Consider the following 15,611-nt stretch of genomic DNA (forward strand, 5'->3'; position numbering starts at 1 on the left):
TCTGCTGTAGTTGAAGCTTTTGGCATGCAAGGATTTGCTGAATGCTAAATTCATTTTTGCCTATCAATATAGGTTGTGTTCAAAAATAAGGCCAGTCGACCCTACAGCATTTACTTCCATGGTGTGACACTTTCAAAGAATGCAGAAGGAGCTAATTATCCTCTGGATCCTACAAGTAAGGAATTTGTGAATTACATTTTGCATGCTATTAACTATTGTGGAGGGTTTAATTGCTTTGAAGATGCTGTGGCTAAGCATGTGTTTGACGGGGAGACCTCAATTCCATGCTCTGCCTCTGCTGACCTGTTGTGTTGCCTTATAGAGAAAACAAGGTATTGTCTGCAAACCATACCCTTTTTTGGTGTCTTAGTTTTCTGTTCTTGTTTGTGATTTTGAAGAGACAGACAAAAGTTCATGCTGAATGGGAGTTACCTCAGAGGTAGCTTAAAAAGGTGTAACATCACCAATTTCACTAAAAGGTGCAACCTGATGCTATATGAAGATCTGGCTCTAATTTTGTATCGTTACTGTGCTTCCTTATTTTTCCTCAGGCAATGACACCCAGAGGAGAGGAATTGAACCAGGGAATACCTACACTTATGAATGGAAAATTGCTAAAACAGACCAACCCACTGCACAGGATGCACAATGTATTACAAGGCTGTATCATAGTGCTGTAGATATTGAGAAAGATATAGCCTCTGGACTGATTGGCCCACTTCTGATTTGTAAAAGTGAAGCACTGAATCAGAAGGGTGTGCAGGTAACATGTTTGGCAACCTCTTATAGACAGATTTTACTTTAGTAATAATATTGGATCTTCAGTGAATTGGGTTTGCTCCCCTTAGAGAACTGTCACATAAAGAGCAATCACACCAACAGGATCCTAAAGAAATTACTTGAAGAAACAGTCCTCTAACTGTCCACAGCACAGCAGTAGAAGAATTATTTTCTGATTTTCTTAGCAAGAGCAGCATTTCAACAAAAGGACAACCTGACTTGAAAGTCTGTTTCTAGATTTGATTATAAACTTTTCTGCTGCTATTATATCTTCGCACTGTAAAGATATTCAGATATGAGCTGGTGTCTATCTGTAACAGATATAACTCAGACTGACAATCTCAGTCATCACTGAACCCAGAGCAATCCAAATAGCATGGGAAAGTTCTTGGAGAGTGGTTTTCTTTTCCATCCATTGAAATCTTGCATGGCAAAGGATTGTGACCTTGAAGTCCTGACTCTTTACACTTAGCCTTTGGATCATGCTTACCACAGCTATAGTGAAGTTTATATTCCTTATATAGTAAGTAAGAAAGATAGTAGGATTGAGTCTGAACATGCCTGTGCTCATAAAATGTGTTAACTGATGTGTCAATTTTCTTTTTCAGAAAAAGGCAGATGGGGAGCAGCAGGCAATGTTTGCAGTTTTCAATGAAAATAAGAGCTGGTACATAGAGGATAACATCAAGGACTACTGCAGCAACCCCGCCAATGTTAAAAGGGATGATCCCAAGTTCTATAACTCAAATATAATGCACAGTGAGTGGCATGTCAAGCTGAATATTGTGAAAGCTCATGTGAACATGAGCATTCAGTGATTGCTTGTACTCAGGTGTAGTACAATCAGGGAATTCTCCAAAGTCATTGAACTTCTAACCATGCCAGGTGGCACTGTACAGAAATATGCAATACTTCAGGGACCAGGCTGGCTCTGGACCCTGAAACAAAGGCAAGGGTTATTTAATTTCACATAGTACCCTGCTGCCTTAGAGATACGATTTCCAGGGCTGGAATAAACCATCCAGGCTGTTGTGGTTTCATCCCTGTGTCAGCCTCTTTCTGTATGTGAACGTGAGTCCAGTTCAGCGGACTGACACGAAAAAACAGCAGGTTTCAGAGGTCTTACTCTGAAAATATTGAGACCACTTTTATTTCACTTTCCTTTCAGCAATAAACGGCTATGTGTCTGACAGCAGTGAAATCCTTGGATTTTGCCAAGATAGTGTGGTACAGTGGCACTTCTCCAGTGTTGGCACTCATGATGAGCTTGTCTCTGTTCGCCTTTCCGGACACTCTTTTTTGTATCAAGGGAAACATGAAGATGTGTTGAACCTTTTCCCAATGAGTGGAGAATCAGTCACAGTGGAAATGGACAATGTTGGTAAGTGGTAAGCTATAGTGTTTGATGCCTCTTCTAAAACATTTTTTTTAATCTTCTGTCTATAGGGACTTACCTAAATAGGAATGAAAGCCTTTCAGGTAAACACAGTGCTGGAAAATGTTGGCTCATTCCCTAGAGCAATTGATGTGTATGGAGTTTTGTTGGCTCTGCAGACTTAGCACATATCATAATTGTATTCTATACTGAGGCGTTTTTTTGTAGAGGCTTTTTTCACTTCACAACTAGTATTGGGGCTAGCAATAATCTTTTTAAGGCAATTCTAGGATTGTTCACAGAAACAATCCAGTACCAACTCCACTGTGTGATTCCCATACTTGCCACATACTTGCTCGTCCTGAATTAGGTAAAATAGGCAAAGACTGCCAAATGATGCTAGTCATGATTGGACAAATAGGGTGCACCTCACCTTGTGGTCATTTAGCTGTAGCAAAGTCTGCCTGACGGAATCAGATCTCTGGCCTGTTGATATACATCTCAATGTCTAACTAGGATTAATACTCTATCTTGAAAAGGTGACAGTAGAACCCGTGTAGTCCACACTTAAGGAATTACCTGCAAAAGGACAGAGATTTATCCTCATTGAAGGCTGTGAGTTAAATTCCACAGGGTTGAGGTATCTTTGTCCTATTTAAAATATCCTTTATTTCTTTTATCCTTTTGCATATTTAAATAATGAATTCTTTATGTCCTCAAAGCATGTTTTTGGTGATCACACTGCATCAAGACCTTGTAAGGTATAAATGTATGTTAAGTGTTTTATATTGTTTAAGACTAAAGAATCATAAATGTTCCATCTGACTTATAGAAAATTATGAGGTCTACCTTTGCTTGATTTTTTGTATGCAATCTTTTCTTTCCATCTAGGGCATATTTTGTTTTATAAATTTGCTGTTGAAAGATATGTGGGTCACTTCAAACCCTGATAACTACTGAAAAAATCATATGGGACCTTTTTAATAAAAAAGGATGTTTTTCTCAAGCTCTGTTAATTCTGTCTATTCAGTCCTTTCTGCTAGTTCCGAAAGCAAGCTGTAATGAGCAAAGAACTTAATTTGATGCTGTTTAGGGAAACAGATTGTACTTTGTTCTCTGCAGACCCTAGTTTCAATTAGAGAGCTTATCTTTTTGACTAGGTTTTGAAGGCATTATTAAAACCTTTAAGTTAATCTAAGATACCTGGATTGGCATCTTAATGTTTTGTGTCCAGATTGGAAATTCAAATGACTTTATTCTTTTAAAGATCATTCTTTATGCATTTAAAAGCTTTTAAAATACTGTATTTGTCTGTAGTGCCTCAGAACATCAGTGTCTCAGAACATATTTATTCTGCTCAGAATGCTCTGTGTGGCAATGTATTCAACACTAAGGGCAGGGCAAAATGAAAATTTTCACTCAAAAGCTTCCAATCTTAGATCTAGATATAAACATAGGATCCTTTATATTGTTTCTCTCTTTTTCACATGCATCTCTTTAATGGGTTATGTTTGAACTCAGGTCCTAGGTACAACTTAATCTCTGAAGATCTCCAGATCTTAGATGTATGTATTTATATGTATTATTATTTATTTACATTTATTAACTCCTTTTCATAGCAGTTAGAGGTAATGGAAATCCCAGATGAGGATTAGGACTCTGCTATAGCAGGCACTGTAGAAACAAACCCAGCAACTTACCACTTACATGATAGGCAATATCCTCTCATAACTACTTGTGTATTAGAAAACCACTTTTATTTAAATTGCAGGTACTTGGCTTTTAGCATCCTGGGGTAGCCCAGAGATGAGCAGTGGCATGAGGCTGAGATTCAGAGATGCCAGATGTGACAATGAGGAAGATGACATGTTTGATGTTGTGGATTTCACTTACACCAAGACTGATAAAAAGGCTGTTTCCACCTCAGTTGAAGATGATGTGCTAGAGGAAGAAATTGATAAGGATGATTTGGATTATCAGGATTACCTGGCTTCCTTTTACTCCATCCGAAGCTTAAGGAAGGCAACAGCCAATGAAGAAAACCAAAACCTTACAGCACTGGCCTGGGAGCAGTATGAAGGCACTGATGCCATGAGGTCTGAGGTGGCAGCTGGCTCAGGTCTGACAGCTATATATAGTAGTGAATCCACAAGCACATCTAAGTTCTCAGAAACTCGTATCACTCCTTTTCCCCTAATCGAGGCTGAAACATTCCAGTCAAATCACACATCAGTCAAAGCAGAAGAGGATTTATTTTTGTCTGGCACAAGTGATGGGAAAGCTGACTTGGTATTTGAGAATAGAAGCCAAAGCAATTATAAAATAGATCACAGTAATAATATGGCTGCAGAGGAGCTCTTGCTGAGCAATGAGGACAGCCAAATGAATGTTACAGAAGAGTTTTCAAGTGATGGGAATCACAGTAAATTTTTTTCAGAAAAGCATCAAGAAGACAGCACAGGAACAGAAAATTATAAGATTAACAGTAAAAGGAAAAGGCGAAACTCACTGGCCATCAAGTTTTACTCTGTCCAGAAGATGAATGCCCTTCTAAATCATGTACGAAATAAAAATGGCTCATTTTTTGACAAGACAAGTGCACCTCGTTCCGTGCATAACGCAGAGAACACATCTGAGATAATTGGAACTGGCCAGCTTCCAAATGATTATGATGATGAACTGGAAGAAGAAAACAAGATGGAAAAATCCATGCAAGATGTTAACTTGACCTTTACTTTGGACCTCATTGTAGGAGATGAATCTAATGCATCCAACCTCTCTGAACCCAAGCTATCCAAAGATAAACAAGCAGACACTTCTTTAGGCAATATAAGCCCTAATTCCAGCCCTGCTTTAGTGAAGAACTTACTAGAATCATCATTGCCCAGGTCTGGGAAATACTCATCTAAAATGACAAATGAGGAATGGAATTTGGTGTCTGCAAAGGGGAGTCTGGGATTAGAAGCAAATTTAGATAAATCTGTGGGTGGTAAGTTAAATCGTCATGGTAGGAATGTTACAGCGTTCATAAGTAAGAAGCATATGAAGAAGTTTCAAGGATTCTTGCATCTAACAGGAGAAAACCAGAAAGGGAGCCATATGCACCCAACTCTGAAAGGAAGGGAAGAGAACAAGAATGATACTTTGAGTGCCTCTGGAACGTTTATCAAGATCCGAAGGAAAAAAAAGGAATATCCAAAAATGACCCACTTGATGAGCCCAAGGAGTAAAAAGTCCCCCAAAATCACCAATTCTATGGCAGAGTTTGACCGTACATTGTTTCTGGATGAGACCAACCACACAACACCGCCATGTTGTACTAATATCACAGAGGCACCCAGTGAGGCCAACCATACACATCTGAGCAATGCCAAGCACGAAGAGTCACGAAATTACACACTCACCCCACGGCAGTTTAAGCCATCGATCACAATTGGGCTTCCCCAGGAAAATGGAGAGTACGAATATGTTATGGAAGGATATTACAACGAGGAAACGTCAGGCAGTGAATATGAATATCATTATGTGACATTTGATGACCCATACATGACAGACCCAAAAGTGAATATCAATGAACAACGTAACCCAGACAACATTGCTGAACATTACCTGCGTAGCAAAGGGAATGAGAGGAGATACTATATTGCAGCTAAAGAGGTCTGCTGGAACTATGCAGGATACAAGAAAAGGTTTGGCTAAATTATTTGCTTTTATTTTGCATGCCACCCTGATACATGCTAGCAGATTGTTGATTTGCATGCTGATATATTTAAGGGTGACATGATTCCCAGTTGCAGAAATATAAGAGCTTTCCATGAGAGGCTGGGGCTCTGTTAGCTTTCCAGAGAAGGTATGTCTGTGTGACAGTAGGGCATAGGTGGTAGGCTCTCTACACTCCAAGCTAAGCCCTTATTCAGATTGTTAAGGCTAGTTGTGAAAAAGGAAAACAGAGCTCAGGTGGGGTTTGAAAGATTAGAGGTCAGTGATAGCTGACCAAAACTTCAAAGGATCTCCTATACAACTGTAGAGCTAGAATTGCTTAAACATTGCAAGTCATGATTTTCAGAATCACCTGGCATCTACTTGTGTGTTTATTCTTTGTATTCTAAAATGTTCCTGCTGTATGAGTTCTCAGGCTTCATCAAAGCTATTATTACTGATTCATTGTGTGGGTTTTTAATTGGGGATTTCCTTTCAGTACAATGATGAATGACAAAACCTGTAAAGATGGCACCACATATAAGGTGATTTTCCAAAGCTATACAGACAGTACCTTTACGACAATTCAGGATGAAGATGAATATAATGAACACCTTGGCATCCTGGGACCAGTTATCCGGGCTGAAGTGGACGATGTTATCCTAGTAGGTCAATGTTTTGAATATGTGTGCAGGATAAGATTCTTATGGTGATTATACAGCATGACATAGAATGGGTCTAAAAATACCACATTTTTGAGAGATGATGGTCAGGGAAACAGTTTTGAAAGCTAGAAACTCTAGTGTGAACACAAAAACACAGTAGTGTCCTGCTTTGAAGCACATTTTTGTTCTCTCCATGGTAAATTCTGTTTTTTTTCTGTTTCCTAACAGTAGATACTGGCTTATGAGTCTAATGTAAAATGAGATTTAAGTTCAATGTTAAAAAAATATTATTTTTTAAACCCAGATTGCACTGAATATCTGAAAAGGGAGCTTCTTAATTTTTTAAAAGAAATTAATAAATCTGTATTCATGATTAATATATCCATATTTATCCAAAAGGTATATTTTTCTCTGAAAAACTTTTGCTGTAGATGGGTTGGTTAGTTCTAATACAAACAACAAGCATAGAGTGGAACTGTATTGCTGGGGATAGAGTAGTATATTTGCATTAGGCAGCATCTTGCTGTAGAGCTTCCCTTCTCTTGTCCGTCTTCATTCAGTCTTCCAAAACATATAGATGGGCTTAGATGGGGAAAGCAGATCTCTTTCTGCTTATTTCAATAGGAGTAGTGTGCAACAGAAACACATTTGAGCTATATTTAAAAACATTTCTCTTAGAAGAAGGAGGCTATTTTAGCTTGGGAACATCATTCTGTAAGGAGAAGTAAATATGTAATCTCCTTATCATCATGCTTCTCTGGAATAAGTGAGATACACTGATTTCAGTGGGAGTGATACATACAGAAGTCTGGTGTTACTATTTTGTGCTGTCCTTTAGTGCAACTGCAACAAAGCCCACAAGGTAGAAACTCTCCATCTCCCTGCTTGTTGTGATTGAGCATATCCACCTGTAAAGGGCAACAGTGAAAGTCCTAGGAACCTAGACTCTGGAAGACAGGAAGTTAGGTTATTCTTTCTGCTGTTTAATTGACTACCTCCATCAAAAAGGATGGCTCTGCATGGAGATGTCAGATGCTACCCCTGCCAGCTTTGCTATGCACAATGTAACCTGTAATCACTTTACAAACCTTGACCATGGTTTAAGGTCATGGGAATCTATTGTGTGGGGACTTTGCTTTAGGCCTGCATTTGCTGAATAGAATCTATTTCTTCTTTTTTTTTTTTTTTTTTTTTTTTTGGGTGGGGGGGTTGCTTTTGTTTTTAGGTTCATTTTAAGAATCTGGCATCCAGACCGTATTCTCTCCATGCTCATGGACTCTTCTATGAAAAGTCATCTGAGGGAAGCATTTACGATGATGAATCTCCTGCTTGGTTTAAGGAAGATGACCAAGTCCAGCCAAATAACAGCTATATATACGTATGGTACGCAAACAGGCGATCGGGACCTGTGCAGTCAGGAGCAGCTTGTCGGTCCTGGATCTACTACTCTGATCTAAATATGGTAAGGAAATCAAAATAGAAGTGGTAGTGTTTCCGGGGGATGATCACAGAATCTCAAAAACATTTGTGTTGGAAAGGATCACTGGAGAACATCTAGTCCACCCACCCCCAACTCAAGCAGAGTCAGATAGAGTAGGTTGTCCAGGACCATGTCCAATCAAGTTTTAAGTATCTCCAAATGATACTACTGCGTAGCTGTAGAAATGTAAGCTGCAGAACACATTTTGGATATCTGGCCTTTCTTTTGGGCCTTATGTTCCCATCTGACATTCAATCTCTTAGTTAAAAGAGGATATAAGCTGTTGAATTCAAATTGTGGAGCTTATTGGTAGATGAGCCACAGGAAAGATACAAAGCAACAATAATTCTTACCTCTGCTTTAAATTTTTAGGGTCTGATGCATTTCTACAGAGTTCTATGTTTTTTTGACATCTTTTGGGAAATCCACTCTTAGATCTTATATGAGTTCATTACCTTCTAGGAGAAAGATACTCACTCTGGTTTGATTGGGCCAATACTGGTTTGTCAAAAAGGAACCTTCAGTAATTCAAACAACAGCAAAACATCGACCCGAGACTTTTTCTTGCTTTTTATGGTCTTTGATGAAGAGAAAAGCTGGTACTTTGACAAACGTTCTAGAAGCCCGTGTGCTGAGAAGACCCAGGAAGGGCAGCAGTGCCACAAATTCTATGGTACTTATTTAATTTTGCCAAGTATTCAGTTTGTTGTGGTAGAAGGAAAGGTGTTGGGGGTGGTATCTCAGCTCACAGTGTCTTTGAACATGCATAAATCTTACATGTTAATTATGTGAATGGGGTAGTTTTTGTTGTTGTTCTTCATTATACTCGTAATAGTCAGAGTTTCATATGTAAAGATTAGTATTGACTGGAAATTTGTTATTACAATGAAGAAAGGACATATTAGACTGAAACTTTCAACAGAAAACTACTCTCTGGTACACACATACATCTACCCCCCATATTTAAAAAGAAAAGAAGAAAACCAAAAACCCCTCTTTTTAGGAAGAAGTTAATGCCCTGAAACATCTTTACAATAAATTTAAAAATACTACCCTAATTTGACAAATCACATAGTTCTACTGAGGAATTTCAAGCAGCCACTTCATATACTTCTCTGTTGATGCAGAGATTTCAGACATGTAGACTTAAATAAGTGGCTGACTGTTCAAGGCAACCATTTTTTCTTTTGAAGGTCAGTAACAAAACTATGTTTCTGTCTTTGAAAATCTGATGTTTGTATGCTGTAAGTGATCATGTTTGAAAAAGGCATGTTGAGAAGAGGAATCTGCCTTTTCCCAAATGCTTTACTTCATTAAATATTTTACTCGTTTTGATAACTACATTCTAGCACTTTGAGACCTGTTTTGTGAGCAGTTTTCCTTATCAGCAATGTTACTTCATTTTCAGCCATTAATGGGATTACCTACAATTTGCAAGGTTTGAGAATGTATGAAGGTGAACTGGTCCGATGGCATTTGCTGAATATGGGTGGGCCAAAAGACATTCACGTTGTTAATTTTCATGGACAGACCTTCATAGAACAAGGAAAGCCACAGCATCAGCTTGGTACATACATGCTCCTTCCAGGTAAGTATCAGGGCAGAATAAGTTCTAAGGGGTGATCATTGCAGCCTGTTGTCTTCATAGGAGTGTAAGGTGGACAGAAGTTGCTGTTGAGCACAGTAAGAAAGAGTTTGAGAGTGCTACTGGTTCATTTGCCTACAGTGGTGAGAAGGAAAATCATCACTTTGCACCTTGCTTAACACGGAAATAAAGGTAACATTGCTGTCCTTTAAAACTGGAAAGATGAGTGAAGTTACAGGCAAAACTTAAGTTCTTGGACAAATGTTGTCTTTTCAGATGAGAAGGGATACATATGGAAAATGAACATAAGAAAAGCAATGAGGGCACATACTGTGCTTTCTAAAAACTGCAGTAAACAGTCTAAACCATATCTGCTTTTCTGCTCAATCCTTGGCACTCCTGGAGTATGCAAAAAGTGAGGGGAGGGCCCATACATCAGATTCTCCCACATCTACTTCTGGCTTCTTTCATCCATCCTTTACATTGCTTGAAGAACACAACACACTGGGGCAGCAGGAGTAAGAACTATAATCAGCACCAAATTAACATCTCTTCATTATGTAATAAACTTAATAGCACTGTCCATTACCTGGCTCAGCACTGAACTTAATGTGCAGGTACCTGCTGTTACATACAGGCATCCAAGATTTTCTATTTTGCACCAGCAGCAAAGATTAGGTTTTGATCTGGTCACTTAATTCTAAACTGTCTCCAGCTGTGACTTGCTTGCTAAGAAAGGAATTATTGAGATGTTGGTAGCTATTGCTCTCTGTAATGGGTAGCAGGTTATTTAATTTTTTGTATTAAGTCACAGGATGATCTTTGCTTTAGCATCCAGCCTTGCTAACGTCAGCCTTATGATGCTAATGTTTCTGACATGTTTCTCTTCCATTTTTCCAAGGCTCATTTAGAACAATCGAAATGAAACCACAGAGACCTGGCTGGTGGCTTTTAGACACTGAAGTGGGGGAATATCAGCAAGCAGGAATGCAGGCATCCTACTTGGTTATAGAGAAAGGTACTGAACTAAGGTTTTTTTTTGCCTGGAGAGAGTCAAGCTATAAAGTCATCTCTACCCTTTCAGTATCACTAAAAATAAAATTGGGAAGTTGTTCTGCAAAAAACCAGAGCAGATTGTCTGTGCATTCAGGAGGGTGTGAAGTGGTTACTGTAGATTTGTTGTAGAAGAAAAAATTTGTTTAACCTCTACCATAGTAGCTCTGAAGTATTTAGCATACAATGTTTATTCCTTTAGTGTACTGGCTTTGAATGTGATCTCCTCTCAATGACCAATGGATTAATCTGCTGAAATTACAGAGATTAATTTGGCCTTCTCTGGGAAGAGAGTGGTGATGTTACATTGTTACTAAGAATTATTCTGAGTGATGTTGTCTTAGAAGATACCACTAGAATATATGTTGGAATTGCCCTCCTCTTTAACAACAAACCTACTGTGCTCTCTTTAGAGTGCAAGATTCCAATGGGTCTAGCAAGTGGTGTCATACTCGATTCACAGATCGATGCTTCACATCATATAGGTGAGTTAATACTTCAAAAGGTCTGGGCATGCTCCTGAATATGCCCAGCAAAATATTGCAGTTCCAGATCCTTTTGACATCTCATGATAAGTCTTACAAGATCCTTTCAGCAGTTAATTCACTGTCAGGTTTAAAAGATCTCCAGTGCTGTAAGCAGAGATTGAGAGCTGTCTGAGCTAGCTCTCATCCTTATAATTTAAGTGTCACAGGTCTGCTGTCAGTGTCACAAGCTTGAGAGCTGGGGAGTCCTCTGTCTGTGGCCTGCTGGATAACCTGGAACAACACAGCTCTGTCTTTTTGTCCTTTGGTTTCCCTGCTTGAATATGAACACCAAGTACTCAAAAAGCTTTTGAGATTTACATGTGGTATGAGGTGTGAAAGGACAAAGTATACTTGTTGTGAAAGATTTCGGAACCTGGCACCCTTCCAGAGCAATTTCAGAGTCTTTAATTTACTGAGTATTCTCCTGATACAGAAATTGGATCATTTGGTAGAGAAACTGATAGAATTCTACATGGACAGTGGCAAATCAAGGTGTACAGGTTACACATACATGCAGGAACACACACTCTTTCCCTTGAAATAACAAATTATTTATTTTGGAAAACGTTTGTGGGTTTGGTTTTTCTTTTCTTAATTTCTTCATTTCCTGACACAGTGCTATAAAGGCTTGAAAACTCTGTTGTCATATATATTCCATATCAGTTGTTAACATGGAAACCTCATTATGCAGAGGGGAGCTGTCTTCCATGAATGAGAACACATTCAATGTTTGATACTACTGGTGGCCAGCTCTTGATTAGCAGACTCTAGACCCCAGTTCCAAAGCAGCAGACAGTACATTACAAAAAATGCTGTTATTTTTCAAGTCATTCTGCCAATTATAAAACTTCACAGCTGACTTGGGTGGTTAGTTGCTTGATGGGTTTGTTTTGCTTTCTCCCCCAAGACAGACTGGAAAAGAACTGAAGCACTCAATAGCAGGTTGCAACCTTAATTTATTTACTTATCCTTTATTCCTATTTTCTGTCTTAGACTATTGGGCACCAAAGTTAGCCCGATTAAACAATTCTGGAACATACAATGCTTGGAGCACTATAGTGAAAAAAGAAGAACTCGCTTGGATCCAGGTATGGTTGGTTCAGCAAGTGCTTGACCATAATTGAGTTGTGATTTTCCTACAGCTTATTATAGAAGGTCAAGATGTTCTTGCTCTCTCTGAGAAGACTGCTGGGGAAAACTGAAAAGATCTAGCAAGTTTGAATGGTGATGCCATGAACAGTCTACCTCCCCTGGAGTAACACAGTCTCTACTGCTGTTGAAGTCATTGACTGGACTATCATAATTTAGACTGTAACCGTTTTGTAGGCAAATTGAGTCATTCTTTCTACTACTTTTTCGCCCCTCTCTCTACCTGATAGTACGTATTTATATGTACATGTGTGTTGGGTGATTATTTAAAGTGCAATACACTCAAGCATTGCTTCAGATAGTTTGGCGGGGGAGGGTATTAGGGTTTGTTGGAGTTTTTTTTTGGTTGGTTGGTTGGGATGCTTCTATGTCCAACTTGACACAGCAGTGTGGCTTCATAGGGAAATTAAGCTTACAATTATGGCTTCAAGCACCATATCTTTGTCACATCATTCCATATTTTTTTTCCATCACAATCACTTTTGCACCAGATAGTGAATTTGCACACAAATTTAGGTGATTTCTTAGAAATCTCATTAAAATTGGGAGTTCAGAGAGAAGAAAGACTCAAACTAGTGTTGCAGTGTAAGTTAAACAGGTGGCTGTTGTGTTTGCTTTGCTAACATTTGACGTGCTAGCAAGTTAGTAGAGGTGAAGTCAGGAGACCTGATGTGTAACTGGAAATAATGCTGGGAGGAGAGAGAATTCAATAGGGAGCATGGTAGTGAGAAGTTGAGGTTTACAGCATTAAAGTATGCAGAGATGTGGAGGGCATACCCCAGGGAATATTTCACTGCTGACAGGCACAGCCTGCTGATTTGTTGTTGTGTTAAGTGCTTGGATGTGGTATCAGCAGCAGTGGTAGCTTTTCAGCACTTCAGAATGTCATATGTCTTTTCTCAGCCTGTGTATCCAAAACTATAGGCAGCTCATGTGAATGCGAGTCTTTAATTTCTTTATACTCCTTTTCTCTGTCTGTAAAATGAGGCTAAAAGAGTTCTGCCTGTCACAGATATTTCTGAGGTGCCTTCATGGTGCTGTGCTGAACACTGTAAACTGGCCTCCAAAATTAAATGCACAGATAAATACTCAAATTATATGAGAATGAAACAGCATTGATTTGGAATCTGGCATCTGGTTGTTATTCCTCCTGAGACTGTTAACGTTGTGGGTGTTAAAATGCAGGGCACAAAGCTAAGGTGACAAAGAATGAAATTGATATTGCTATGCATTATTGGCTTTGAAACACTGTTTGCTGCTCCTAGGTGGACTTTCAAAGACAAGTTCTGTTAACTGGGATACAGACACAAGGAGCCAAGCAGTTTTTTAAGTCCTTGTATGTCCAGAAGTTCTTCATTGTTTACAGCAAAGACAAACGGAAGTGGAGCACTTTCAAAGGAGACAGCTCACCAGCACAAAAGGTCTGTATGTTCCACAGGCGTTGTGATAACGTAGACAGCATCACTGGGTGATAAAGTGAAGCGAGTTTAATTTTATGTTAAGAGATAGGAGAAAAAAAAATATGGCTTTCAGATATGTAATAATACAGCTTGAGTCCACAAGGGGCAGTGACCAATCTAATAAAATTCAGGCCAGAAGACCTGTAAGGTCATAGATTAGTGTTTATCCTGTGACCTTGACTGTGTAGAGTCTGGCTTTTTTACAAATATCTCTGTAGTTTTATTTCCTAAGTCCATGACAGCTTTTTTTTTGATGCAAGCAGGAAGCTGAACTAAAAATCAGGTTGTTAGATATTCCCTGTTGTACCTCCCTTTTTGCTGTCATAACAGTGGAATGTTAAACTGTCTGAATTGTCTGCAGAAGGCCTCTGTCATAAGTGTCGTACCTTGAAAGAGGTTCACTTTATGCCCAACTGCTCCGACCATGCTTATTACAGCTCCCCTCAGTTTCTTCTCCCTGAAGTTTCTATGGTTCAACTGTCAAACTGAAAACCTGTTCTCTCTTATCTCTCCTTTTACTTTTACTCCTTTTACTCTCCCCTCTTTACTTACATCTTACTACTGACTTATGTAGTACATAGAAATAGGTTGCTTATTTGAACTGAGGCTTTGAGGCACTTTCAAATATGCAAAGATAGAACCATAAAGTATTCCAAGTTGTCCTTCAGCACTGGGCGCTCCATCACCATGGATGGGGCTAAGAGTGTAAAAGACTACTTTTGTATCAGGGCAGGCTTGCAGCATCTAAGCTTGTGAATGCACTAAATTAACTGTGTGTGGACTTTTTCTTTTTTTCTTTTTTTTTTTTTTTAATTTTCTTTAACAGATTTTTGAAGGTAATTCTGATGCCTATGGTGTGAAAGAGAACATCATTGATCCCCCTATTATTGCTAGGTACATCAGAGTCTACCCAACTGAGGCCTACAACAGGCCTACTCTCCGCATGGAGCTTCTGGGCTGTGAAGTAGATGGTAAGAATGGGTCACATGCTTCCTTTCTGGCAATTTTTTTTTACCTAATATCTTAAATGAAGCTAAAATTGTGGGTGTTCTCAGTTCCAACATTGTTGCTTAGGCAGTGGCTACTTGGATAAACTGAAGATAACATGGTGCTTCTCTTAACAGGTTGCTCTTTGCCACTTGGAATGGAAAACAGAGAGATCAAGAACACCCAGATAACAGCCTCGTCTGTTAAGACATCCTGGTTTAGCACATGGGACCCTTCACTTGCTCGTCTCAATCAGGAAGGAAAGATGAATGCCTGGCGAGCAAAGGTAACAGTGAAAAATAGGGATGACAGCAAGACAGCTACAGCTACTAAATTTGTACTGCCTGTGTGCTCATGTGCTTCCTGCACCTTGTGTCCAGTGCCAAGCATGTTAGGATTATTTCACAACCATCCCTTGGGAAGGAGCCCCTTCAACAATTCCAGTGGCAAACTTCCAGCAACAGCAATGAAATCATCTTTTCAGATGGATATTGTTCTCTGGGCCATAGCCTGCAGCACTTCCCTGCAGAAACAGCCCTTTTAATGTCAGGATATGAATACAACTTGAATATTTGTCTTGAAGGGATTAAAGAAACCCGTCTGGGTTCCTTATAGGTAGTTCAGCTTAATAGATCTGGGGGCAGATGACCTTCAGTAAGGCATGTGAGCATCTGAATCTTCAAAATGGAGCTGCATTTCCTTAGGAAGCACCTTGGATGCTTCATAAAGATTTGTTGTAAGATACTGGTTTTATAAGCATTTGGTATCATGTATTACATTTTAATACTGGAGATAAATCTGTGTTATTTTTTGTTATGTATTGGAAATATAATGTGGAAATCTTAAGACAC

The 15,611-nt window shown here is 39.1% G+C and overlaps 1 protein-coding gene across 1 annotated transcript in view; it reads left to right on the top strand.

The window, feature by feature from the left end:
- Positions 1-15,611, top strand: part of F5 (coagulation factor V) — a 31,901-nt gene that overhangs the window by 13,555 nt on the left and 2,735 nt on the right. Inside the window, 15 exon segments of the mRNA XM_005151604.3 lie at positions 73-175; positions 552-763; positions 1,389-1,539; positions 1,949-2,161; positions 3,927-5,844; positions 6,354-6,519; positions 7,745-7,981; positions 8,462-8,672; positions 9,408-9,587; positions 10,486-10,602; positions 11,051-11,122; positions 12,158-12,252; positions 13,579-13,734; positions 14,600-14,744; positions 14,898-15,046. Of these exon segments, the coding sequence (XP_005151661.3) occupies positions 73-175; positions 552-763; positions 1,389-1,539; positions 1,949-2,161; positions 3,927-5,844; positions 6,354-6,519; positions 7,745-7,981; positions 8,462-8,672; positions 9,408-9,587; positions 10,486-10,602; positions 11,051-11,122; positions 12,158-12,252; positions 13,579-13,734; positions 14,600-14,744; positions 14,898-15,046 (4,125 nt within the window).

Source organism: Melopsittacus undulatus, chromosome 2 (genome assembly GCF_012275295.1).
Source record: "Melopsittacus undulatus isolate bMelUnd1 chromosome 2, bMelUnd1.mat.Z, whole genome shotgun sequence".
Taxonomy (NCBI): Eukaryota; Metazoa; Chordata; class Aves; order Psittaciformes; family Psittaculidae; genus Melopsittacus; species Melopsittacus undulatus.